Below are 25,610 nucleotides of genomic sequence, written 5' to 3' on the forward strand. Positions count from 1 at the left end.
TGAACTCCAGTGAGAGAAAATGATAATAAAAATGTACATTCTTTTCTACATCCCTACAATGGTTTCCAACCCCCAATATCATCCATGCTGTGATCAATCCACTGCTGGATCACAGTCCATGAATATCTGAGAGCCTTTCATTCCTGTGTGTGTGTGTGTGTGTGTGTGTGTGTGTGTGTGTGTGTGTGTGTACTGTACATCGCTGCAGGAGAGAATTCAAGCACACCTTCCTGTCTCACCTCAATTGCACCCACATTGTCGGACGTGCTAGTTCAACCCCGGTACCAGATGGGCGGGGCTGCCCCTTCCGTCGACTGATTGGGGGAAAAGGATAATAACAATTAGAACACTTGTGGTCCCTCCCCCCAAATCACATGACACAGGAAGTGAAGGGAGATGAAAATCTAACGCTAATTATGGATGCTGGACAAGCAGAGGAGGAAGGGACTGAGGGCCAGTGGTGGACAGAAACTACATATATTTGATTTGAGTACTTATGTGTATTATTATTGAGTATCTGTAGTACTTTACTTGAGTATTGTTCTTTGGAAGCTTGTGACTTTTTTCTTCAATACATTTCAAAGACAAATATTGCACTTTTGACTCTACATTTCTAGGTAGGAAGGAACCCCCTTGTATATTATATAATACAAGACCACTTAAGCTCTATTTAATGGCCAAGCTTAAGTAGATCAGCTATTTTTTACTATTTTTGAGGGAGACGTCTCTAAATGTCAATACAGCAATGTAGTATTTTGTCATTTTAAAAGCATGTACTTCGGAGTACTTAAGCATCTTTAAAAGCAAGTACTCCAGCACTTTATAACTCAATTACATATTTGATTGAGCAACTTTCACTTGCAGTTGAGTAATATTTGACCAGGAGTATTGGTACTTTTACTGTACTGGAGCTGAGTACTTTGTCCACCACTGGTTGAGGCTTAGGGCGTGTGAGAGGTCAGGGGGCGGGGCTTCTGTACAGGTGAGGGTGGGGTCTGTAGGGGTCAAAGGTTAAGGGGTCAGGGGTCACAGGGCGTCTATCCGGACGTGTTGATGTAGAGCTGACTCTGCAGGACGTAGTCGATGACGGTCTGACTCAGGTAGTCGGTCACATGACCATCGCCATGCTGGAGGGCCAGTCTGGAGGAAGGAGGACACAGGGGACAGGACATGAGGGGACAGAGAGGACACGAGGCAGGACATTGGGGACAGTAGTACATTGACAAAATAGATTTGAGTCATGACCATACCTGCTCTTGGTTGAACTGACGATGGACATGGGATGGTTCATGTCGTCTTTCACTACGATGATGTTGTCCTATAAGAGACGCAGCACAACATGAACAAACCCATCACATTTACATTTTTATGCTATTAAGTTAATGTGCAAGTGATTTTCTTTTTTGGGTAAAAGTATGTGTACTGTAGCGTCGCATCGCGACTTACAGCAGCTTTAAAGTCATTCCCATCTGCAACTGCAGAACATTCTAAAGATGAGTGTCTCACAGTATATGTTACACAAATCATTTTAACACGCCCAATTGTAGGATTAGAGGGATTTAAACCAGATTATCAGCAGTGTGGTAAATGCTAAATGGATTATAATAATCAACGTGACGGTCTGATTATGGAGCCTCTCAGTAGGGTAGAACCTCATGCTGTTATTTAATTTAATATTGTCATATCAAATCTATTTGAGTGGTGCTAGCCCCTCCAATGCATGACTTCTGAAGATCACCGTTTGTTTAGAGTACTATATAGTCCACTGAGTGAACGGCTTCAGGAAGCTTCAGTCTGATAATCAGGAGCTATGACATAAACCGTTTGCCAGCCAAGTCTACTTTAGAGTCAGCCATGTCTATGGACTTTAATGTTTGTTTAGAGCCCTTATTGTCACACTCTGCCTCTGCCCATGCCCTGTGTATAGCCTACTGTATGTACTGTGACTATTCCTCCTGAGCCCCTCCCCTCTCCAGACTCAGGTTTCCTACAGCCGTGCCTAGTTGGCTAAAGAGCATCAGAGACTATTCAGACTGCCTGTGACTGGCTGCTCTCTTGTTCATAGATAGATATAGAAAAAATATAGATTCCTCATTGGTCGCTGCATTTCGTTGGAGCGACCTGTCTGCAACCTGTCCCTTGCGTTCCCGCTGTGTCCTGAGTTTCGCCGTGTCACGTGTGGTGTACTTCTGTTGTGATTATTATTTATTTATTTGTAATAGTTTTATTACTGATAGTGGACCGTAGTGGATAGTGGACCGTACTACTGGTGAATGATGTACTTGCCTTGTGTTTGCGAAGGACAGAAGAATGGTTCATGATTCTGTCTGTGTCTGCTCCATCACGAGGGACCACCACCATGCCGAAGTCCCCCACGATCACCTCCATCTGAAACCAAACGTTCACTTACATTAATATTATTATTAATAATAATAATAATAGTTTATTTGTATAGCAACTTTTAGTTCTTAAAACAAGTGCTTAAACACAAAATCCAATCCATAACACTAACATAAAACAAGAAACAATTTAAAAGCAGCTTTATAAAGCTGAGTTTTATGGAGAGATTTAAAGCGGGGCACAGACTCAGCGAGGATCCTTGGCTAGGGTACGGTATTCACCACTAGGGTATTCACCACTAGGGTATTCACCACTAGGGTATTCACCACTATGGTATTCACCACTAGGGTATTCACCACTAGGGTATTCACCACTAGGGTATTCACCACTATGGTATTCACCACTAGGGTATTCACCACTAGGGTATTCACCACTAGGGTATTCACCACTAGGGTATTCATCACTAGGGTATTCACCACTAGGGTATTCACCACTAGGGTATTCACCACTATGGTATTCACCACTAGGGTATTCACCACTATGGTATTCACCACTATGGTATTCACCACTAGGGTATTCACCACTAGGGTATTCACCACTAGGGTATTCACCACTATGGTATTCACCACTAGGGTATTCACCACTAGGGTATTCACCACTAGGGTATTCACCACTAGGGTACTCACCACTAGGGTATTCACCACTATATGGTACTCACCACTAGGGTATTCACCACTATGGTATTCACCACTAGAGTATTCCAAAGTGTCAGTGCTCTGATCGCGAAAGCGCGGACCAGCAGTGCTTTGCCTGAGGACCTCAGGCTGTGGGTTGGCTTATAAGGGATGAGTAAACAGTAAATCCTATATGCAGGAAGGGACTTGTTCGGACCTGGCCTTGTGGGGTAATTAATACAATCTAAAAATCAATTCTAAATGCAGCCAGTGCAAAGACGGTTGGAATACAGTAGGTGTTTTTGGAGCCAGTTAAAGGACCACTTCACCACTTGTCAACTTGTCTTCATATAAGTGGTCTTCATTAATGTTCATTATAAAATACCAAAATAACTATCCTACTCTGTCTGTGTACTGAGTAGGCTGTGGACAGTTTAAGGACCAGTTCACCACTTTTCAACCCATCTTTATATAATACTGTAGGTCCTCATCATTAATCATGATGAAATACCACCATTCTTTTCTACTCAGTCTGTGTCTCATAGGAGGGCTGTGGGCAGTTCATTTCTTTTACAAAAATGTTTAGATTTGTATTATTGTGAGAACGATGGCTTCCTTTTTCACATTGCAACTTTTCAGGACCAGAAAGCCTGCAGTTTCTATTAGCTTGGATTCCCCATTGATGATGTCACTGGTGGACGGGTTTGTGAACACAGCACTCCTATGAGACCCAGACCGAGTAGAAAGAAATTGTGCCATTTTATCATGATTATTAGTGAGGATGATATGAAGATATGTTGAAAAGTGATGAAGTGGTCCTTTAAGATTATTTAAATATTTAGATTTGTATTATCGTGAGAACGATGGATTCCATTATTGCATGGCAACTTTTCAGGAATAGAAAGCCTGCAGTTTCTATTAGATCAATGATGTCACTGGTTGACGGGTTTCTGAACTGCAAGTAGAAATAAATGGTGGAATTTTAGTGAGGACCAATTATATGAAGGTGAAATGGTCCTTTAAGAGTTGTGCTGCAACATTTTCAACCAACTGCAGGCAGTGAATAGATGTAGGGGGCTTTCTGAGATACATACCTAATATCTTTACTGTTTATGTGCATAACATGAGAGACATACAGTACCATACCTAGCTGTTGTCAGATGTACATAACATGCATTAGGCAGACAGTCATTTCAAACGTGAGGTTTTGTCTTGTCATAGGTATTAATTTATGCTTACGTCACTGTCCTTCCACAGTCCAGGGATACAGAATGACTCCAGAAGGTCACTACCACACAGGAGCAGGATGCGTAACTCTACACATACACAAACAAACAAACAAACAAACAACATCAACATGGACTCCGCAAACAGCTTCAAATACAGCATAACCCCCAAAAAACTGTTGTGTATGGCAGTGGTTCTCAAACGCTTTAATTTCATGGCTCCGCCGCCACTTTGGTATAAGTGTTAAGCCTACTGTAACTGTCCTAACTGTCAAACGTTTTTTCTGGGGACCCCCTGGAACCCTCTCGAGGACCCCGGTTTGAGAACCACTGGTGTATGGGACCATTCTAACGTTATAGTGTTGTCAATCACATCACAGACTGTTTGATTGACAGTACTGTCAGGGGATACAGCTCCATAGACTGTACTGAATACTCAAATTGATTTGTGAATGTAGGTAAATAAAAGGACTCAACTCACCAATCTCCTCATACCTCAGAGCAGTTCCCAGGTTTGCATTTTCATCTGACAGAAGAGGACAAACGTGAGTTATTGATCATTGATTTAAAAATCATTACGTTTACAATTCATTGTAAGAGACATTTGTAAATGAATTCCTCTGTCGAGTAGAAACCTTGTGTGTGTGTGTGTGTGTGTGTGTGTGTTCGTGTTCGTGTTCGTGTTCGTGTTCCACTCCACTCCACTCACCCACAAAGGTGAAGCGATCGATGTGAGGGCGTACGCAGCAGATCTTGCCCAGATTCTCTGATATCTTCCCCCACAGTTTGACTGCACACACAAACACAGTGAGGTGGAGGTGAGTCCACATGCACTAACAATACTGTAGACCAGTGGTTCTCAACCTGTGGGGGTCCAAAAATGATGTTGGGGTGAGGGTCCAGATGATTAGCTCAGTGGCGTCATTTCAGCAAAAGCTACGGTATGGCAAGTTCACGGCGCGTCGTGCATGTGCAATGTGCATGCGTCGTGCCCGTGCCCATGCACGCACGGCTATTTATCTCTATTTTTGCGGTTGTGTGCGCGGTTATTTGCTTATTTTTCGGGCATATTTTTATAGTTTTTTCCACCCTGGAGCCAAAGTATAGCAGCTGCCTTAGCTTGCCATACCCAATTGACACCACTGGATTAGCTTAATGTGCAGCATTGTTCTCTCAACAGTAAACAAACCAACACACAGTGTACTGCAGTAGTGGTACTATCTGCACATTTCGAAAGTGATGAAAATGAAAATCATTACTGCATCGAAAGTAATCAACAAACTAGATACGGTAGAAAGTTGTCAAACATTAGCCAAATTGTCAAATATTTCCTAAGAATGAAGCAAAAGTTTATCTACATGATCTACATGCAGATCTACATGCTCACAACGTATTGTGTTGTGAGGCGATGTGAGCTTGTAGATTGGCTATTTTCACAATATTTATCTGGGGAACCGAGTCGAACTCCAATTCCAAGTGCTTGTCAGGGTAGGGGGTCCCCAGTGCAAATATGATTATTTTGGGGGGTCCCCGGTCCTCACTCCTCAGTTCAAATATGATTATTTTGGGGGGTCCCCAGTTCAAATATGATTATTTTGGGGCATCACCAATTCAAATATGGAATTTTGGGGCGTCCCCAGTTCAAATATTTTGGGGCATCACCAGTATTCACCAATATTTGGGGCCGTCCCCAGTTCAAATATGGAATTTTGGGGTGTCCCCAGTTCAAATATGGAATTTTGGGGCATCACCAGTTCAAATATGGAATTTTGGGGCATCACCAGTTCAAATATGATTATTTTGGTGCGTCCCCAGTTCAAATATTATTTTGGGGTGTCCCCAGTTCAAATATGATTATTTTGGGGAGTCCCCAGTTCAAATATTTATTTCAGGGGTTCGTGGCCTGAAACATCCCTGCTTGCACATTTGTACACAGACCCATTATTCATTCCATTAGATGCAGTTGTGTTGCTTACTTGCCTGCCATGTTTTTAATCTGCTGTAGTTTTTATACATGCACTGGAAAACAAAATCAGCCTATAGTCAAGATTTATGTCCGTTTAAACTGTACTATTCCCTGCAGCAGATACAACAATCTCTTCACACGTGACCTCTCTTTCATTATAAAAGAGCTGTTCCAGCATTAAAAACCCCAAAAAGATACGTTTGCTAAATCAGTGGGTTGAAAATTAATATGATGCTTTGTACAATAGCAGATTATTTCACGTTTAGGCTGTGACGTGAAATGTGAAAAGGATTGACACACAATATTCTGTATAATCTAGAGTAGACAATGAAACATTAGACCTTTCGGACTGTTCCCAAAAGCATATATACTGTAAATGATATGCAGCATTTAGATATGGAACTCAGAAACAGAGCAGAATAAAGCTGTGTGGAGGCTGAACACTGTTTGTGAGAAAAGACAGGACGTATTTGACAGATATTGAATAAATATTGAATTGTAGAGGAGACAGAACAGGAAAGGGCCCATTTACTAATGACGCACGCACGAACGCACGCACGCACGCACGCACGCACGCACGCACGCACGCACGCACGCACGCACACACACACACACACACACACACACACAGATGATGATACACATACGTCTTTGTCTTTGAACAACAGTCAGTGTTTTTTTGTTAAATCGATGGTGGAGCTATTTTAAGATGGACACACTGACCTGGAATGAACTGCTACTAGAGGGACTGAATAAACCTGGTTGAACTAGTTAATAGATGTAGTAGCACTATAATTGTGAGGACATACATTTTACGACTGCTATTCCTTTTTTTTGCCATTTTGTTTAACTGTGGATGTTTGTTTTAAAGCAATGTAAGTGTTGTTGGTGGGGGGGAGTCGGTTTGGGGGATCGTGTGTTTTGCACCCCCCCGGTATTGATTTGTTTCCGCCAGTGCACGCAAGCTTCGCTGAACAGTTATTTTTCATTGATTATAAATATAAATGTATGTGTGCTGTATGTATGACACCATTAATATTCGCTCACCGGGAGTGGTCTTGTGAATCATGTTGTTCTGGTTCTGGTAAATGGGTGGAGTCTCGTTCTGTGGCTGACCAATCACAGGAGTCGTTGACGGCGTGTTGACATTAGACAGGATGCAGCCAGTGACTCTCTGAAGAATAATAAAAAATAAGCTTTTATATCCATTTCACACCGTTTCATAAACATGTTTCATAAAAACAACTGATAACATTGTTAACAGTCCCTGTTTCCATGGCTACAGCTGCATTGAATATTACATTCTTGTTCTGTTTCTGTCACTGTGAACCAGTTCAATTCTGAGATCAGTTAAATTAGTATTGTATTTTTTCATCATATGTCCTACAATGATGATGATGATGGTTCGTACCTTCATCAGGTCACGGTGATGTTCTAGTACGCTGCAGGTTGTCTGCCATGTGTTCTGGTAGCTCTCCCATGGATCCACTCTGTAAACAACATCACCATGGTTAGTCCACTCTGTAAACAACATCACCATGGTTAGTCCACTCTGTAAATAAACAACACCATGGTTAGTCCACTCTGTAAACAACATCACCATGGTTAGTCCACTCTGTAAACAAACAACACCATGGTTAGTCCACTCTGTAAACAAACAACACCATGGTTAGTCCACTCTGTAAACAAACAACACCATGGTTAGTCCACTCTGTAAACAACATCACCATGGTTAGTCCACTCTGTAAACAAACAACACCATGGTTAGTCCACTCTGTAAACAAACAACACCATGGTTAGTCCACTCTGTAAACAAACAACACCATGGTTAGTCCACTCTGTAAACAAACATCACCATGGTTAGTCCACTCTGTAAACAACAACACCATGGTTAGTCCACTCTGTAAACAAACAACACCATGGTTAGTCCACTCTGTAAACAACAACACCATGGTTAGTCCACTCTGTAAACAACATCACCATGGTTAGTCCACTCTGTAAACAAACAACACCATGGTTAGTCCACTCTGTAAATAAACAACACCATGGTTAGTCCACTCTGTAAATAAACATCACCATGGTTACTAGTCCACTCTGTAAAAAAACAACACCATGGTTAGTCCACTCTGTAAACAAACAACACCATGGTTAGTCCACTCTGTAAACAAACATCACCATGGTTAGTCCACTCTGTAAACAAACCACGCCGTTGTTGTTAGTCCACACTGTTTTCCAAACAGTGGGTCAACTAGGACCCATTTGTATGGGTTGTGAGTAAATCTCCCTTAATGTATAATTTTGTTTGTTTTAAAAACGCCATTGACAATGACGTCATATTTTCCCTCATTACGTCATATTGTCTCTTTATTGTTAATGGCATTTAATGTTTGTGTTGGCACCGTCTGTTATACATCACCATTACATCACCTAATCAACATGAGTTAGACTTTAATATATTAACTTTTCAGGCCAAATAGTCAATGACATTTTATTCTGTATAAACTTTTTAGGCCCCTGCAGTGGGCCTAAAAAGTGATGTATGATGACGTTACATCACCATCTTGGTAAAAGGCACTGTTCACTTCACACGTATGTGATTTTCTTTTAACCAAAAAAGAACGATGAATTTAAAACAAACTCAATGCATTTCCTGAATAATGTAAGAAAGAAATAAATTCCATAAATAAGAAAACAAATGTTTAAGAAGTAACGTTTGGAACCATGGCTGTAAACAAACATCAACATCATTGTTAGTTTACGCCGATGATAGACTGATGTACAGGCTCACAAAAAAAATGATGCAGCTATATAAATATTTGAGTTTTCCAGAAAACTTAGGTCAAGATTTAGAAGGCGTTTTTTAGAATCGGCCTCAGGTCTAAATGGGTTAAGTGAAAGTGGAATCTAATAAACCAGACCTGATCCAGTCAGACGATTGGACAGCCAGCTGACACATGGTGAGACGATGTCTGCTGTTCACCAGACCCTGAAACGACACACACGAAAAAGTGACTGACTGACTGACACACATCCTGAACACTTTCAACAAATCATTACAATATAAACTCGAGGTTGAACAATCTGTTATGTCCGTTGTCTCCCTCTCCTGGCAGACAGAGCCTAGAGGTAATTGCAACTACAGTATGTTCAAACTGCAATAAACATTGCAGCGCATCCCCAATCCAGTGCACTGCTTTTTTTTCTCCTTTTTTATTTTATTGAAAAAGAATAGTGTAAGAACTGTGTTCCAAACAGGTATCGTTGATGATATTTGAGTTACATTTAATAAAGTCTGGGTTTGGAGAAAATGTATTTATTTTATTACTCTTTGGATAAAATAGTGCTTTTTCACCATCCGTTGATACTTCATATCCATACTAGTAAAATAGCAGGGCTCATTTGTTTATTTTTGGAACACAGTTGCCACGATGCTATTGAGACCCTATGGTATATTTTCAATGGAAAGAAACGACTCACTACCCGTAGTGATGTCAGATTTCCATTATCTATACTGGTGGACATCTACTCTATAGGGCTGTCACCATTATGACATTTTACTTGTTGATTAAGTGTCGCTCAAATAATTGCGATTAATTTTTGTATTGCGTTCCTGTCGTTGAACATAGAAATTACATTTGTGTGCACATGTGCACAAGGTGCAATAATTTAATGACATGACAAACAGGAACAGTGGAAATAATCCATGAAATCCAATGAAAAGAACACAGAGTGGAACAGCAGTGTGTTACTGTACTGTATCTACTGTATCATTTATTATTCATAAACTCCCATCTTCTACACAGGCAGCAAAAGTAGGACAGGAATCCCATTAAGTCCAGCAGGAAGAGAACAAGGCGAGAACACAGCTGCAGTGCAACGCTAACGCTGTGCTTCAACAATGCATGCTTTATACTTTGTCGAACAGCGACACCAACAATAACCATGTCAACCATCTACAAGTTGTGAGCTTGTAGATCTGCTATTTTTGGGCCGCGACACGGCCGTAGCTACCACAAATATAAATTAAAACATAAGGGGGAACAGTTCAATAATTACTCATCATAACAGGCTGTGGTATATTCCGATTATATATAAAAAATAGAACTCTGCACACTAACTTTGTAAAGCTCACCAAGGCTTTATTATAGATTAATGTTTTGAATGAATTCTGATGAAGACTGTCGACTGTTGAAACGTTAATATTGTAGATGCGTGGTGTTCTGTAGTTACTTACAGGTTTGCCGTAGGAGTCGTGCACAGGTGAGATAATTCCACCAATCACAATGAAGCGGCCTGCTTTGTGCAGGTGCTCTCTGGCTTTCTCTGTAAACAAACAGAAACAGAAAAATAGACAGTAAGGGACATACTATAACAACACACATAATGTTTCAATTCAGACTACACTGCTTACAACATGATACTATGTCAGTATCATGGCCAGTATCATGTTAGTATCATAAATGGTAAATGGTGCATATACAGTAGGCTATAGCACTTTTATCCAAAGCGCTTTACATAGATAGCATTACATTAACGCATTCACCCATACATTCATATACACCAATGGCGGGTGGAAACCATGCATGGCACCAACCTACACATCGTCAATGCAATTAGAGGTTCAGTGTCTTGCTCATGAACATTTCAATGTTTCCCATCCAGCTGCTCTACCGGCCACTCTACCCCTGAGCCACTGTCATCCACATCACTATCAATATTATGTCAGTATCCGGGTCAATATCATGTCAATATCAGTATCATAGTATCATGATCAGTATCGTGTCAATATCGGGGTCAGTATCGTGTTCAGTATAATGGTCAGTATCACTAGCCTGATAGGGAATGATTTATCTGGTGAGATTATGATGTAGTGTGAGTGCTTCAAAGATCCGATCTTAAACCTCCCAAATTGCTCTGGACGTGCAGGGCCGTTCCGATACTTATGAAATATGTTTGATATTTATCTGGATGATTACTTCACTGCTCTCAAGGCAGGGATGACCCACGACAGAGACAATCGGCTACAAGGAGACATTCAGTGAAAGAAAGGACATGTTAAGTGGTCAGATGGGTGGGCCGCGTGCATTATCAGAGCCTGTTTATTTGACTGTCTGTCTGTCTGTCTGTCTGTCCAATACATTCTGGCTCGAACTCCAATTGACGTCTGGATTTAGATGAACATTTCAGATCAATGTGTGGGGAACTTAGTCTGATGACTCTGATCAACGCAGTCTCACACCTGTGTCGTCAAACGGGTGACGGCTAGGGCGGATTTAGCCTCACGGCAACACGACACGGGACATGAGGATTTATACAATTCTGTATAATATCGCAACAATATCACAACTCAAACGCAGCTGAGTCGGCTGAAGCTCTTCTTTTTTTTGGCGGAGTCGTCACGCTCTCTACGTCTTGGGTTTGAGAACAGCGCTTTCGGATGTTATCAGTCAATTTCATAGCCGTCATGACCATGCATTGGAGCCAGTATGGACATTCTAAAACTATACTTTATCGGCAAAAAAAAGTAGTCTGCGGTTGTTGGAAAAATAGTGCCGGAAGCGGGATCCCAGGAGGTGTGGGTTGGGAGTCTAATGAATCACTAGGCACGTTACTGAGCTGGCTGCCAGTGCCAGAATGGGGTTTTCTGGCTGTATTAAAAGCCTCCTACGGATACAATATTAGCTCACAGTAGACAGTATGTAGGATATATCCATACTAGTACTGCTCCATTGCATGGTCTGATAAGAAGCATACATTGGTTTATCAGTTGATAACATCCGAAGCGGGTGTTGAGAACTGCACTTCCGCATTCCAGTGAGTGTAGCAGGGCGCCACGTCAAAAACGTTGCCGTCTGCTAGATGTTGTCCCATAATGCTGTCACTACAGAACGGTCTGAGAGTGAGAGAGTGTGTTGGTATGAGGGAGAAAGGTGAGGTTTGAGCCTTCTAGATCCTAATGACAAACATTCAGACATGTCTCTCTCTGAATTCACAGATTTTTAACAACTCAGCCAGAATGAATAATGAATCCCATGCATACTGAAGTGGCTTTTTGCTAGGCCTTCGTTTTGTTGCTCATATAATTCACATTAGACCTCGATGTCTAACACGAAAGATACAAATAAGGCTGTGTGTTAAATAAAAATACATTAATAAATCAAATGTATCAATCATGCAGCCAACATGAGGTCTTGTTTGTCATTCTTGAATGACGCATGCTGTTATCAACAAGCCTCAGCCGAAAAGTGAATTAATTCTCATTACTGGATATTAATTATAGATTTTCACTCTACGCATTTTGCTCACACACACACACACACGCACGCGCGCACGCACGCGCGCGCGCGCGCACACACACACACACACACACACACACACACACACACACACACCACATTACGGCCTTTCTAGTGCAGACACTAACATTATCTAAACACGTTCATATTCATCTGCAGATCTTATAGCAGTTTCTGGGTGGGTTCTAATACAGTAGCCTATAGGCCTACTGTATGGATTGAACAAAAATTATTGATTTTCAACAGAGAATTATGTGTCTGAGTCTCTGACACATTTTCCAGCATCGTCAGAGCCGTCGCCCATTTCAGCACCACTCCCCCTGGATAGCGACACACATCCCTTATAATAATAGCCTAATTATCATATCAATGTTCGCCTCCCGGCCGGCGCTAGATTAACACTGTAGAATATTTTTAGTTTTAGAAACGGACTTGTGTTGTGATCCACAGACTTTCAGTATAGCCTATTCTATATTGTGAAAGCCTAGATCGTTTATACTTCCTCGCAGAACGGTGTGGGCGTGTGGCACGTCGAAAAATAGCAGACCTACAAGCTCACGACGCGTCGCGGAAGCGGCGCGTCCACACCACAGGTTGTTTTGTAGGTCTGCTATTTTTTTAAGGCTTATATAGGCTAGCCTTAGTCTGTTGCGAACATGCAAAGGATCTTTCTTACCGAACATGTGGATGTGTCCTTTGGTGATGGGATTGAAGCTGCCGCAGGACAGCAGGATGACGTGCGTTTTGTTGCTTTCTGTCATGGCTGCTGGAGTTGTATAAAAACGGTGATTCCAAAAAGCCTATAGGTTTCTTTTGTTTAACGGTGTAGAGAAACACGCAGGCAAGCAGCCTCCACCCAAGGATGCGGTACTGAGCTGAACGGTAGAGGGTGGATGGATGGATGGATCATGGATGGAAAGAGCGTCACCACTGTTAAAGACACACTGACAAATTCAGCATGCAGTGCTGCCGCACAGGATGCTGAGACGGTTTCCCCTCCACCTCTTTGATTGTGACGTCTCCAGAACATTTTTGGACAGATTTATTTTTTCTTTTTTTTCCTGTTAATTTGTTTCATTCATGCACATATGTTGAATGATGCAATCTGTAATAGCCTATAGTATAGGCCAGGGATACTCAAATAGATTTACCTGTGGGCCACATTACAAAAATGGCAAGGGGCCAGGGGCCAGTAGATAAAATTACGACATTAATGATACTTGATAACTTCTCTCTTTCAATTGCTTTATTTTCGCAAAATGTATCAAAGTACAATGTGCATGCACACAATATGTAAATAAATAAATGTGTTACATTTTCTTGCATAAACACAAAGAGCTGTTTCCATAACTGCACAAATTATTGCACATAACATGAGTAGCTGTTATAATAACATAATAACATAACATGAGTAGCTCTTTGCCTGCCTGCCTGCCTGCCTGTCTGTCCATGAGTAGTTATTTGTCTGTCTGTCAATGAGTAGCTGTCTTACTGTCTGCCTGTCTATGAGTAGCTGTCTGCCTGCCTGTCTATGAGTAGCTGTCTGTCTGCCTGCCTGCCTGTCCAATTGTCCATGAGTAGCTGTCTGTCTGCCTGTCTGAGTAGCTGTCTGCCTGCCTGCCTAATTGTCCATGAGTAGCTGTCTGTCTGCCTGTCTATGAGTAGCTGTCTGCCTGCCTGCCTAATTGTCCATGAGTAGCTGTCTGTCTGCCTGTCTATGAGTAGCTGTCTGCCTTCCTGCCTGTCCAATTGTCCATGAGTAGCTGTCTGTCTGTCTATGAGTAGCTGTCTGCCTGCCTGCCCAATTGTCTATGAGTAGCTGTCTGTCTGTCTATGAGTAGCTGTCTCATGCCTTCCTGCCTGTCCAATTGTCCATGAGTAGCTGTCTGTCTGTCTATGAGTAGCTGTCTGCCTTCCTGCCTGTCCAATTGTCCATGAGTAGCTGTCTGCCTGCCTGTCCAATTCTCCATGAGTAGCTGTCTGTCTGCCTGTCTATGAGTAGCTGTCTGCCTGCCTGCCAGCCAGCAAGTTGGTTAACAGAAATTGTTATGGCTGAGTAAAATAAAATACAATAAACACAATTTGCCTGAAAATAGATTACCCAGCTATGACCTTTTTCATGAAAAAAAATGAGTAGTGATATGGCTGACTGAGTAAAATAAAACAATCTACCTGAAAATAGATAGCTATAAGTGAAGAGCAATTTCCGCAATTACCATTTCCGCAATTTCCATTTCCGCAATTTCCTCAATTTCCATTTCCGCAATTTCCATTTCCACCATTTCCGCAATTTCCGCAATTACCATTTCCGTAATTTCCGCAATTTCCATTTCCGCAATTTCCGCAATTTCCATTTCCGCAATTACAATTTCTGCAATTTCCGCAATTTCCATTTCCATTTCCAACTATTAATGGCAGCTGGGTTTCATCATTCAAATAAAATAGAATTCTGTCCGTTTAGCTATAAAATTATGTCAGGGAATAGGGATACACAATATATGTCTTTCATTTGCATTGCATCTCCCCCCCCCCCTCCCAAGCTTTTATTTTCGTTCGAGTAATAGTACAACTCTAATAGTATTACTTATAATAATGTAATTAAAGATAACTTCATTCAGATTTATTTATTTTTATTTCATTTTCCAGATTTTTTTTTCTTCTTTTTTTTAGATTTTCATTGGTGGGCCAGTCATAATGGTCCCGCGGGCCTGATGTGGCCCGCGGGCCTGAGGTTGAGTATCACTGGTATAGGCTATGGCAATTTAGAAGAGATGGCACTCATTTCGTATTCATTTCATTCATCCTGTAGGATGAGCAAATCTTTTCAAAATCAATATCTATATAGTTTTGTCTTTGCCCATTATCGTGGAATTTCAAATGCTCCCCAAATCGTATCGTTGAGTTTGTTGTAAATAATAAGAAAGTAAGAAAATATTAAATAAGAAAAAAATGCTAAAATGTATCGACGGTATGTTCCCCGAAACCTAATGGTATAATTATTAACTTTATTATAATTATTATGCTATATATTCTTTCTGTTCTTTCTGTCTTACCTTTGCTGTCCCTCCTCATGGCAGTCCTCATGGTGTAGCCCGTATGAGCTATTAATTATTGTCTGTTACCTTTGAGATTGTAAGTACAGTACAGTACAGTACAGTACAGTACAGTACAGTACAGTACAGTACAGTACAGTACAGTACAGTACAGTACAGTACAGTACAGTAAAAATGTTGTACTTGACCAGCCCACACCACAAGTTGTTTTTTGTTATTTACTAACAAAAAAACAACCTGTGGGCATGGGCCCACTTTGGGCTGTGGGCATATTGCAAGTGGGCCGCTAAATATTTGACAAAACACTAAGATTATTATTATTATTATTATGGTATTTTCTTCTTTAAAACATGCTGTGATATTGATAAATAGGAATTTAAGTGTAGGCTACTAAGTTATAGTTCCCAATGATCGAGGCCAGAACGAAATAAAATGATTGATCATTGAAATAGATCGCCAAGCCCACCAAGCTCAACAGCATCATGCATGGTGAGACGCGTTGCTTGATGATCAGCTATTTTCAGTGAAGATATTTATTGCAGATCAAAGCTCTCAAGATTTTTTTCTCATGCCATTATAAGCCATAATGCTAGAGCTAGAGTATATATAGGGCACTTTAAAAGTTTGACAGATAAACTACAAAATAACAGCTCAAAAGCACAAAAACAAATCCAGGGTATAACAGATAAGTTACAAAATGCAGCTTTAAACGCTGGAGTGTTTCAACTTGAAGGCTAACATACAAAAGTACACGTTAAATGTACTGAGATATCTGTGATGGAGTAGTGGTCTAAATATCAGACACGCAGAGATTCCATTCAAAATCAGCATTTCAATGTAACTTTTCTAACTAAGCTAACATACTAGATTAGAACACTATTGAACAGCCTTTATGTCTGTGTGTTGCATGGTTAAATAAATATCGAACTAACTAACTATTTCTTTTAGCTTTTATTGATATAGTGAAGACAGACAGGAAAGTGGGAGGGAGATAAGGGGAGAGACATGCAGCAAAGGTCATCCTGAGGGGGACTCCAACACACAACGTGCTGTCAGGCCGGAGCCTATATGGCAGATCTACAAGCTCACAACCACTAGGCAATATTTTCACAATTTTGGGCACTTTCTTAGTGAATATAGTCAATTTTTCATACAGTATAGTTTGTTGGTTACTTTTGATGTGGTAACTGGACAGTCTGGACTTATTCGTTTTTGTTTTTCATTTTAGAGGTAATAATAATAATTTGGACCCGGGACCCCCTGGTTCTGAATCACTGGTTTAGAGCTAAAACAATGTGAAAGCAAGTGAAGGTTGAATAACTTCACTTGCTTTCACGTTGTTTAGTGATACTCACACCAGTGTTCAAAACAGAGACATTCACTTTTACATTCAACCCGACACCATGTGAGAGAATCACATGGGATAGAGCTGATACAGGGAGGGCACTTGTCCCTTAACCGCCCAATGGTGGTGCCGCGCCTGGTTTGAAGTGTGAAGAAAGCTGAAGAACATTGTAGAAGATGCTATCACTGCAATTGTCGTTATTTATCAACGGTTGGCTAATGCCAGGCCCCCAGCCTGCCTGGCATTGGCATTGTGTGTGCCCTATAGATAAGACACACCCTATACAGTATACCCAAATGTATTTAAGTGGGCTCGGACTGACATGTTCTCTCTCTTCTCTTTCCTCTGCACACTCTGGCTACAGCAGTATCTGTGACACTATACTGGACTTCTGTGCACAGAATAAAGCTTTGGACCACAGTCAATTTCCAGCTCTCATTATTTCAGGTAACACATATCATTATTTAAATGCGTTCTAAATTACGTTCCCTTCCTAACTTGTATCATTCGTGCTCTACACCTGCTTGTACAACAAACTTTGACATTTCTCAGATGTAACTGTTTGCTGATGTGATGCATTGTCAGTACTATAACCACTAACATTCTCCTGATTCTTGTTCTCCTTGTTTTGTTTTATTTATGTATTATCCAGTATAATTACTATATTAATGTCTGACCGGCCTCTAAATTGGAAAATACTTTCCTCCTTATAAGTTCCTCACTCAATTATTCTCACTGACATCAATGCATAAATAAATGTCAACAGCACTAACCGACATAAATGTACTAGTCAATATAAGCTGCAATATAGGCTTATATTGCTTCAATATAGGCCTTTAATCCTTCATTAAAACAAATGTTATGGTCTAATACAGTGGTTCTCTCAACCAGTGGTGCGGGACCACAATTGGTCCTGGAGGGGGTTCCAGGTGGTCCCCAGTTGATCTTAAATGATGGAGAGTTGGTAACCAAATTAACCCTTCCCAGATCTTTAACTCTCTCAAGAGTTAAAGTATTGTTAAACATCTGCATTATTAATTTACAAGACGCTTACACAATTAGAGGATGTAGAAGAATTGTTATTTTGACCAATGTTTGCCTGTTATATCTCCTATTATACCACATCATTACAGCATGTAATTGTGGACAACATCTTATTCAACGGCAACAAAATATTCTAAGACAAGTTTTGGACCCAATTGACATGTAAATGGTTGGAAACCACTGGTCTAATATAATTCTCTGATCTGACCGTAACAATATGGTGTTATATTTTAAGGTTGTGCCTCAGAAGACACTCTGTGAAGAGATGGCGAAGACGCTGTGCGATGCTGAGCTGAAAGCGCTCTGGCAGTATGCAGTGGATGTAACTCTGGACCCTGATACAGCACAGAGCCAACTCTTCCTGTCTAAGGATGGGAAACAAGTGAGTCACGATGGAATAGAGAAGAATCTCCCAGACAACAAAGAGAGATTCGATCAATGTGCATATGGCTTAGGGAAACAAGGCTTCTCCTCAGGAAGGTTTTACTATGAGGTTCAGGCTAAAGATAAGACCAACTGGTATCTAGGTGTGGCCAGAGAATCCATCGACAGGAAGGCACAACTCGCGCCAAGACCCACAAATGGTTACTGGACTATATGTTTGAAGAATGCAAATGATTACATAGCTAATGATGACCGTGCTGTCCTCCTCCCTATAAGACAGCAGGTCCAGAAAGTGGGAGTGTTTGTGGATTATGAGGAGGGTCTGGTCTCCTTTTATGATGTGGAGACCAGAGTTCATCTCTACTCTTTCACTGGATGCACCTTCACTGACAAACTCTATCCATTCTTCTGTCCTTGTAACAACCTTGAAGGCAAAAACTCTGCTCCTCTGATCATCTCTCCTGTCGCTGTCACAGCTTAGACTCATTTGATGCTCAGCTTTACATGAAAATGTATTTTTTTTATTTTAACCACATGAACGCTAGCATACCTATTCTGGGTTCAAACATTTGGCAAACATTGCAGATCTACAAGCTCTCAATGTGTCCCGTGAAATGTAATTGTAAAAAACAAAATACAAAGATTTAATATTTTTTTGCATACCGGTATTCGTTTTGTTTTGTTAAAGTGGTTAAAATATATCCCCTGTATTTGAGACTGTTGACATGGCAGTCTCCTTTCATTTCTTGATATAATAACTTGAATACATTGCATTTTATTTAATTTCAAGTTGTAGGCCTATGTTGTTGAACATGATGAAAATGATCAGAAATCACTAATTGTAATGTGTAAATGCTTGAGACTGCTTGAATCACTTTGTAGTGCAAAAATAAATAAACTTTTTTTTAAATGACACAAATGTTTCCTTATTGTGTATCATATGCAAATGTATAATAACTTTTATCTTTGATTTAAAAAAGATTTACGCCATAGGCCTATGCCATGGAGATCAGCGCTGTTGTTAAAAAGTGAGAACAAGGATCATTAGATCTTTAGGTCACATACTGCCACCATGTGTTAGTATGGTGTAACTACAGTCATCTCATCTTGTCCAGAACCAGAACCCATACTGGCTCTGCTCAATCAAAGACAACCGTTTACAGCTGCTGTGAATTATTTCGCTCTGCGCAGCCAGCTACTCTGCTCACCCGGCGCTCTCACGTTTAGTTTGGTTAATTCAAGATGAAAACAGCAAAGATAACTTACAAGGTTAGTTGCCTGGCTATTATTCCTTCCAATTAAGTTCCTATACTTGAGTCTTTTCTTGACTCCTTGTGTACCTGCTTGGTCCCGACTCCCGAGGTTCGGTACCTATAGTCCTACGTACCGTATACCGGTACTATACTTTGTTATACAATGTGCCCATCTAAAATAAACTTTTATAACGTCAATTATTTTAATTTGTAAAAAGTTCCAAAGCCTCCCCTTGTTGTTTTGGTCATAGAGTTGAGACCAGTCCAATCGCAGCGGCATCTCCCTTGTTGTCCACCAGTCAGAATCCAGACTGCTGCAAAACCCCTTCCTCAATACTAATGTGAATAATTTGGCTACAGTGCATCCACAACATCTGACAACAGCATTGTCAGATCATGTAACTATGATCAGTCGACTCAAACAAATGAATGATTCAACAGCTGTTGCCAGTGAATAGAACAACCTACACAATTCATTGCAGTTCCATAAAGTCTAAACAAAGCGTTTATCTGTCCCATGGCCCCATTTGGTTCATGTCAGCAGCAAACTGAATCAATGTAACAAAAACAACATGAGATTCTTGGTACTATCAAGCTGCAAGCCCGTACGTATCCATTCCTTACATTATTTTGCTTCATTACTGCAAGCAGTTTGATGTGATTTGGTAGTTAGAATAAGTACACTACAGACTGAGACACATCAGATTTGAAACCAAACCACCTCTGAATGTGGCTCATTGGATTCCAATCTGGATGTGGCACAGATCTGATTCAGGCTGGATTTGGCTGCCAGTGTAAATGAAGCCTTAGATTCTCTGCCCAAACGAGCTGTCCTTAAGCTCAAAAGTTGAAATTTCGGCTAGTTGTGCATAGCTTTAACTGTACAGGTGGCAAAACTACCACACTCATACTGTAAGCACAGCTACAAGACCTTTTGAACCTGTTGGGTGGAAATCTTGTTCCAAAACCATTACTTGTCAGAAAATGATACAATCAAGTATGTCGAAATATAGGGCATTCTTTTAGGGGGGGTAATTATGGAGATGCAAGGTTTCTGCCTGACCGGAACGATTATGTTAGGTGTCTGCTCAGTTCAATTGTGAATGGACAGACTTCCATGTTGTTGTTCTTTAGGATGAGGAACAGGTACGTCTGGATAATAAGGAGCATCTAGCTGCGTGTCTGGAGAGCCACAAAGAAGGCAGCGTGCAGACTGACTACATCAGGTAACAATGCTTTTAGCCTTTCCTTTTATATAAGAGTTCTTCACATTTGTATTTGCTTTGTTCAGACTAAAAACAAAACACTCACTCAGCACTCATGTTCTGTCATTGGCCCGGCAGGCACCATCGTACGTTGAAACGTGTCCAGAGTCAGACTGAGAGGCATCTTTACATCAGTTTTGTATCGCATTTCAAACCACCTATACTAGGAATGTGTTTGAAATCCGATTAGCAACCATTTGTTTCCATGTGGGTTTTAACTTTTCAGAATGTATCAGAACATTCTGATACGCGTCCGATTCCAATCAGGATAGCCCAAAAACGTTGCCTCAACCATGTGTAGATTTTATCCAAACTGAGGATGGAAACAAAACGAGTGTATTTAACTTAAAAATATATCTGTGCGTCTTTCATAAATCTGAACACAACCCTGTTTTCTTCCTGTGTCCCAGGTCGCTGTCCGAGGCCATGACTATGGAGAAGATCTTGGCCATCAAGGTCAAGATCATGGCCAAGAAGTGTTTCACCATCAAAATGGATCTGGACGATGACATCACCCTGAAGCAGAGGAGCTTTGTGGACACTGAGGTGGACGTCACTAGGGAGATCGTCAGCAGAGAGGTGGTCTGGAAAACCCAGACCACCGAGGTCAGTTCCAACCTCCAGTCCAGTCACTATTATGCTGCTTATCGATTACGGTTCCTAACGGTTCCATGAAGTCTAAACAATCTGTATCCCATGGCCCCATTTAGTTCATACTGTATGTCAGCAGAAAACTGAATCAATGAAACAAACACATGAGATTCTTGTTACTAAAGCTGCAAGTCATAAAGTAACTATCCAGGTATCCTTTTAGTGAATAAAACATTATTTTACTTCATTATTTCTGCTCCAAGTGACATTTTGGACAGTTTGATGTGGCTTTGGTAGTTAGATCAAGTACACAGACTGAGACGGATCAGATTTGAAACCACCTCTGAATTTGGCTCAAGTCACATTTTGTAAAAATCGTATTCCATGTGACTCGTTTGTGTTTAGACTTATTTCAACAAATTGGATTCCAATCTGGATGTGGCGCGAATAACTTTCTTAAACGCCAGTTGCCGTTGCACTCCCCGGCATGCATGACAGACGAGCAAGCGCTAAAACTAAAGATATATTGCTATTGCCATTTTAATGCAGTGTATTTGCGCTACATTGGGCCACTACATTGGGGGGGTTATAGGCTATAATATACACGAAAAACGGATAGATATTGCAATAATGAAATTAGAAGGCTTATTTGTGCATGTCCAATGCAAACTTGGGGGGTTATAATAGCCTATAGCTTACACAGTTCAGTACAAAAGGAGAGATGGATTTCTATTTGAATGCAATTATGGAGCTTATTAAGTTATTATCAGTGTTGGTGATGATTTCTTTTTTTCAAGAAGTGTATATTTGTATCGCATATTTGTATGTCTTTAAATGTTCTGATAAATTGAAAATGGAGGACCCATATGTAAACAAGTCTTTAGTGCTTTTTCTGGTTTTATCCTCTTAGCAGATTTTGTTGACCTTTCCTTTCCTTGAACTGTACCCATTCTGCAAACTGAATAACATGCATTTTGGCCATAGGAACGGGGAGGCGTGGTGCGGGGGAGCGCAACGGCAACTGGCGTTGAAGAAAGTGCTTTGCGGATGTGGCACAGATTTGACTCTGGCTGGATTTGGTTGCCAGTGTAAATTAAGCCTTAGATTCTATGGTCAGGTAGGATCAGGAAGGTCAAATCTCAATTTATCCTCTGCCCAAACGAGCTGTCCTTACTCAAAATTAGAAATTTCGTCTGGAGAACTGAGTTTGAGTCTCAGACTTGAAGTTGTGCATAGCGTACCACACTCTCAAGCACAGCAACAGGACTTTTTGAAGGTCACTGTTGGGTGGAAATCTTGTATGTCCAAATTACTTGTCAGAAAATGTAAAAAAAATAGCTTGCAGCTTGTAGATCGGCAAATTTTGCTACAATCAAGTACATCGAAATATAGTGGCTTCATAGAATTATGGAGATGCAAGGTTTCTGCCCGACAGGAACGATTATGTTGGATGTCTGTTCAGTTCAACTGTGAATGAACAGACTCCCATGTTGTTGTTCTTTAGGATGAGGAACGGGTACGTCTGGATAATAAGGAGCATCTAGCTGTGTGTCTGGAGAGCCACAAAGAAGGCAGCGTGCAGGCTGACCACATCAGGTAACAATGCTTTTAGCCTGTGAGAGTTCTTCACATTTGTATTTGCTTGGTTCATACTTAATAAACAAAGCAAAAATAAAGCACTCACTCAGCACTCATGTTCTGTCATTGGCCCTAAAGGGACACCTTTCGGATCTACAGTATGCCTTCTACTCTGATTATTAAGGCATTATAAACTATAAACTCTTTCCATGTTACCTGCTGTCCTTTTTCCATGTTGTCCAAGTATAGTTTTGAATAATCTGAGAAATGTTCGCCCAGGGCAGTAGAATATTTAAAATTGGATTTTGAATATTCTCTTCATGTTCCACTTTTTGAGCTTTGCATTCAATTCGTTTGTTGCATCATTTTTGTTTGACTGAAGTTGTTTGCGTTACTTCTGGTTTGTTCATTCTTTGTCATGAGATTTCGGACTGAAATGTGCCCAGACTGAGACACATCTCAATTAGCAACAATCTGTTTCCATGTGGGGTTTTTTACATTTCTTTTACTGGATAGGGGAAAGACTTTGCCTCAACCATGTGTAGATTTAATCCGAACTGAGGAAGAAATCTAAACGAGTGTATTAAAGTCTTTAACAAGGGCAATAATAAATTAATCTGAACACAACCCTGTTTTCTTTCCCAGGTCGCTGTCCGAGGCTATGTCTGTGATGAAGATCGCGGCCATCAAGGACAAGATCATGGCCAAGAAACGTCCCACCATCAAAACGGACCTGGACGACGACATCACCCTGAAGCAGAGGAGATTTGTGGACGTCACCAGGGAGATCGTCAGCAGAGAGATGGTCTGGAGAACCCAGACCACCGAGGTCAGTTACAACCTCCAGACCAGTCACGATTATGACATTTTTGTTGCAGATGAATTGTCAAACAAATGATAGTGATTAATGATTTAATTGTTAAGATGGTGGACGTGTTGAGTGTTCTCCGTCAGTACAACATCCTGAAGAAGGAGATTGTCACCAAAGGAGACGAGGTGATATTCGGGGAGTTCTCCTGGCCCAGAAATGTCAAGACCAACTACATGATCTGGGGGTAAGGCTCACGTTGAACGGCTAGAGAAATGCAACAGCAGGCTTAGAGTTAGGACTAGGAGGCTAAAAAAGCTTGAACTTTTCCTGGTCCCTTAATATAGTATAGGCTCCAGGTTCCACCACTCCTGCTGTAAGTGTGTAAAGTCCATAAAAGTACGGGTTGTGCCCAATGTTCCCCCTAACGTGCGCGCTCGCACACGGCTCAGGAACGGCTCAGGCATGTGGTCAGATCAACAATATGGAATGTATTCTGTACTGGCCATATAAGGAGCATGTCTTGAGTGTACAGGGTTTGATGAGGTCAGATCAACAAATGGAATGTCAGAACAGTTGAGCTCCATACAGTATATGGAGATCTAAGGGTGGTAGTGGGGACATTGTCTTGAGTGTACAGGGTTTGATGAGGGCCCAGGTAGGGCTGGGGCTTAATTTTCGGGCCCATTGAGAACTCCAGTTTTCGCCATCAATAACAATGACTCCAGAGTCCAAACCTGTCTTTTTTAAAGTTAACTCTTCTGTTTTCTTCTTTCAGAACTGGGAAGGAGGGGCAGTCCAAGGAGTATTATACTCTTGAGTCAATTTTGTTTTTGCTCAACAATGTGCATCTCTCTCATCCATTGTATGTGCGAATGGCTGCTGTAAGTCACTTGGAATAATTATTACCATCACCGTACACTTGATTTGAAATTAACCTCTTTCTTTATGCCAATCAGTTATGATAAACAACATTGGAAAGGAATTGTACTCATGTACTCTATTTGTTTAAAATAGAATGAAAACTTTCCAGTCATCAGAAGACGTGATCGAATTGGCCTGCTGTTCTATCTCAATGGCGAAAGATGTAAGTGATATAGGACTATTGAACTGAATGTCAGATTAATTTGTTCCATTTCACAGTGTAGCTCTGCGGGTGTCTAGCCGCCCGGCGCCTATAAGGTCAGTCTGTAGTGTTTGTATGTCCAGAGCAAATTTTAACACTGCTGAAATGATCTGTCAAATTTATTGTGCACGCTTTCAGTGGCATAACTAGACATCACGCAGGCTGGTATTTTAATACATTGCAATGATCAATGGACCTAACTTGGGTAGGCTAAGGCTATACTTTTATAATTTATGAATTGTATTGGTATCAATGTTATCATTAAAATCTTTGCCAATTATCAGCAGGTCCACTTAAATCCTCACGGCGCCAGCACACCGGCCAATCATTGCAATAGTTGTTGTAGGGTTAATATCTAACTCACTCCTGTGTTTTTCTCCACAGCGACTTCAACAAGCATCGACAGAAGTGCCCCCATAGAAATAGGTTTGCAAAGGCCAACCCAAGGTATGCTTGGACGTGTCATTTTTGCAGAGGATTCATAACTCGGCACCCTTTTCTATTATGTTTGATTATTACTTATATATCAATCAACTATGCCACCTATCTAACACTTAATCTAAGAAAGTTAATGGCTGTATTTGTTTTCCTTCTTTCTTTTTCCTTCTCAGTCAAACGAGCAGCCGATGAAGTATCAGCTGAGGCTAAAAGACCAAGGGTT

The 25,610-nt window shown here is 40.9% G+C and overlaps 1 protein-coding gene across 2 annotated transcripts; it reads right to left on the reverse strand.

Moving 5' to 3' along the window:
* Positions 1–210: 210 nt before the first annotated feature.
* Positions 211–13,434, reverse strand: nmnat2 (nicotinamide nucleotide adenylyltransferase 2). 2 transcript variants are annotated; one of them, XM_080777713.1, is made up of 11 exons: positions 13,179–13,434; positions 10,441–10,529; positions 9,125–9,192; positions 7,618–7,696; positions 7,254–7,380; positions 4,950–5,030; positions 4,722–4,766; positions 4,254–4,330; positions 2,287–2,388; positions 1,251–1,318; positions 211–1,140 (listed from the first exon to the last, which is right to left on the reverse strand). In XM_080777713.1, exons 1-11 carry the CDS (start codon positions 13,261–13,263, stop codon positions 1,038–1,040), a joined length of 924 nt encoding a protein of 307 aa, XP_080633839.1. In that variant the 5' UTR covers positions 13,264–13,434; the 3' UTR covers positions 211–1,037. The 2 variants fall into 2 exon arrangements, with proteins under 2 accessions (XP_080633839.1, XP_080633840.1); XM_080777714.1 differs by lacking the exon at positions 4,950–5,030.
* Between the last annotated feature and the right edge of the window lie 12,176 nt (positions 13,435–25,610).

This window comes from Protomyctophum bolini (assembly GCF_963924005.1).
Source record: "Protomyctophum bolini genome assembly, chromosome: 12".
Classification (NCBI taxonomy): Eukaryota; Metazoa; Chordata; class Actinopteri; order Myctophiformes; family Myctophidae; genus Protomyctophum; species Protomyctophum bolini.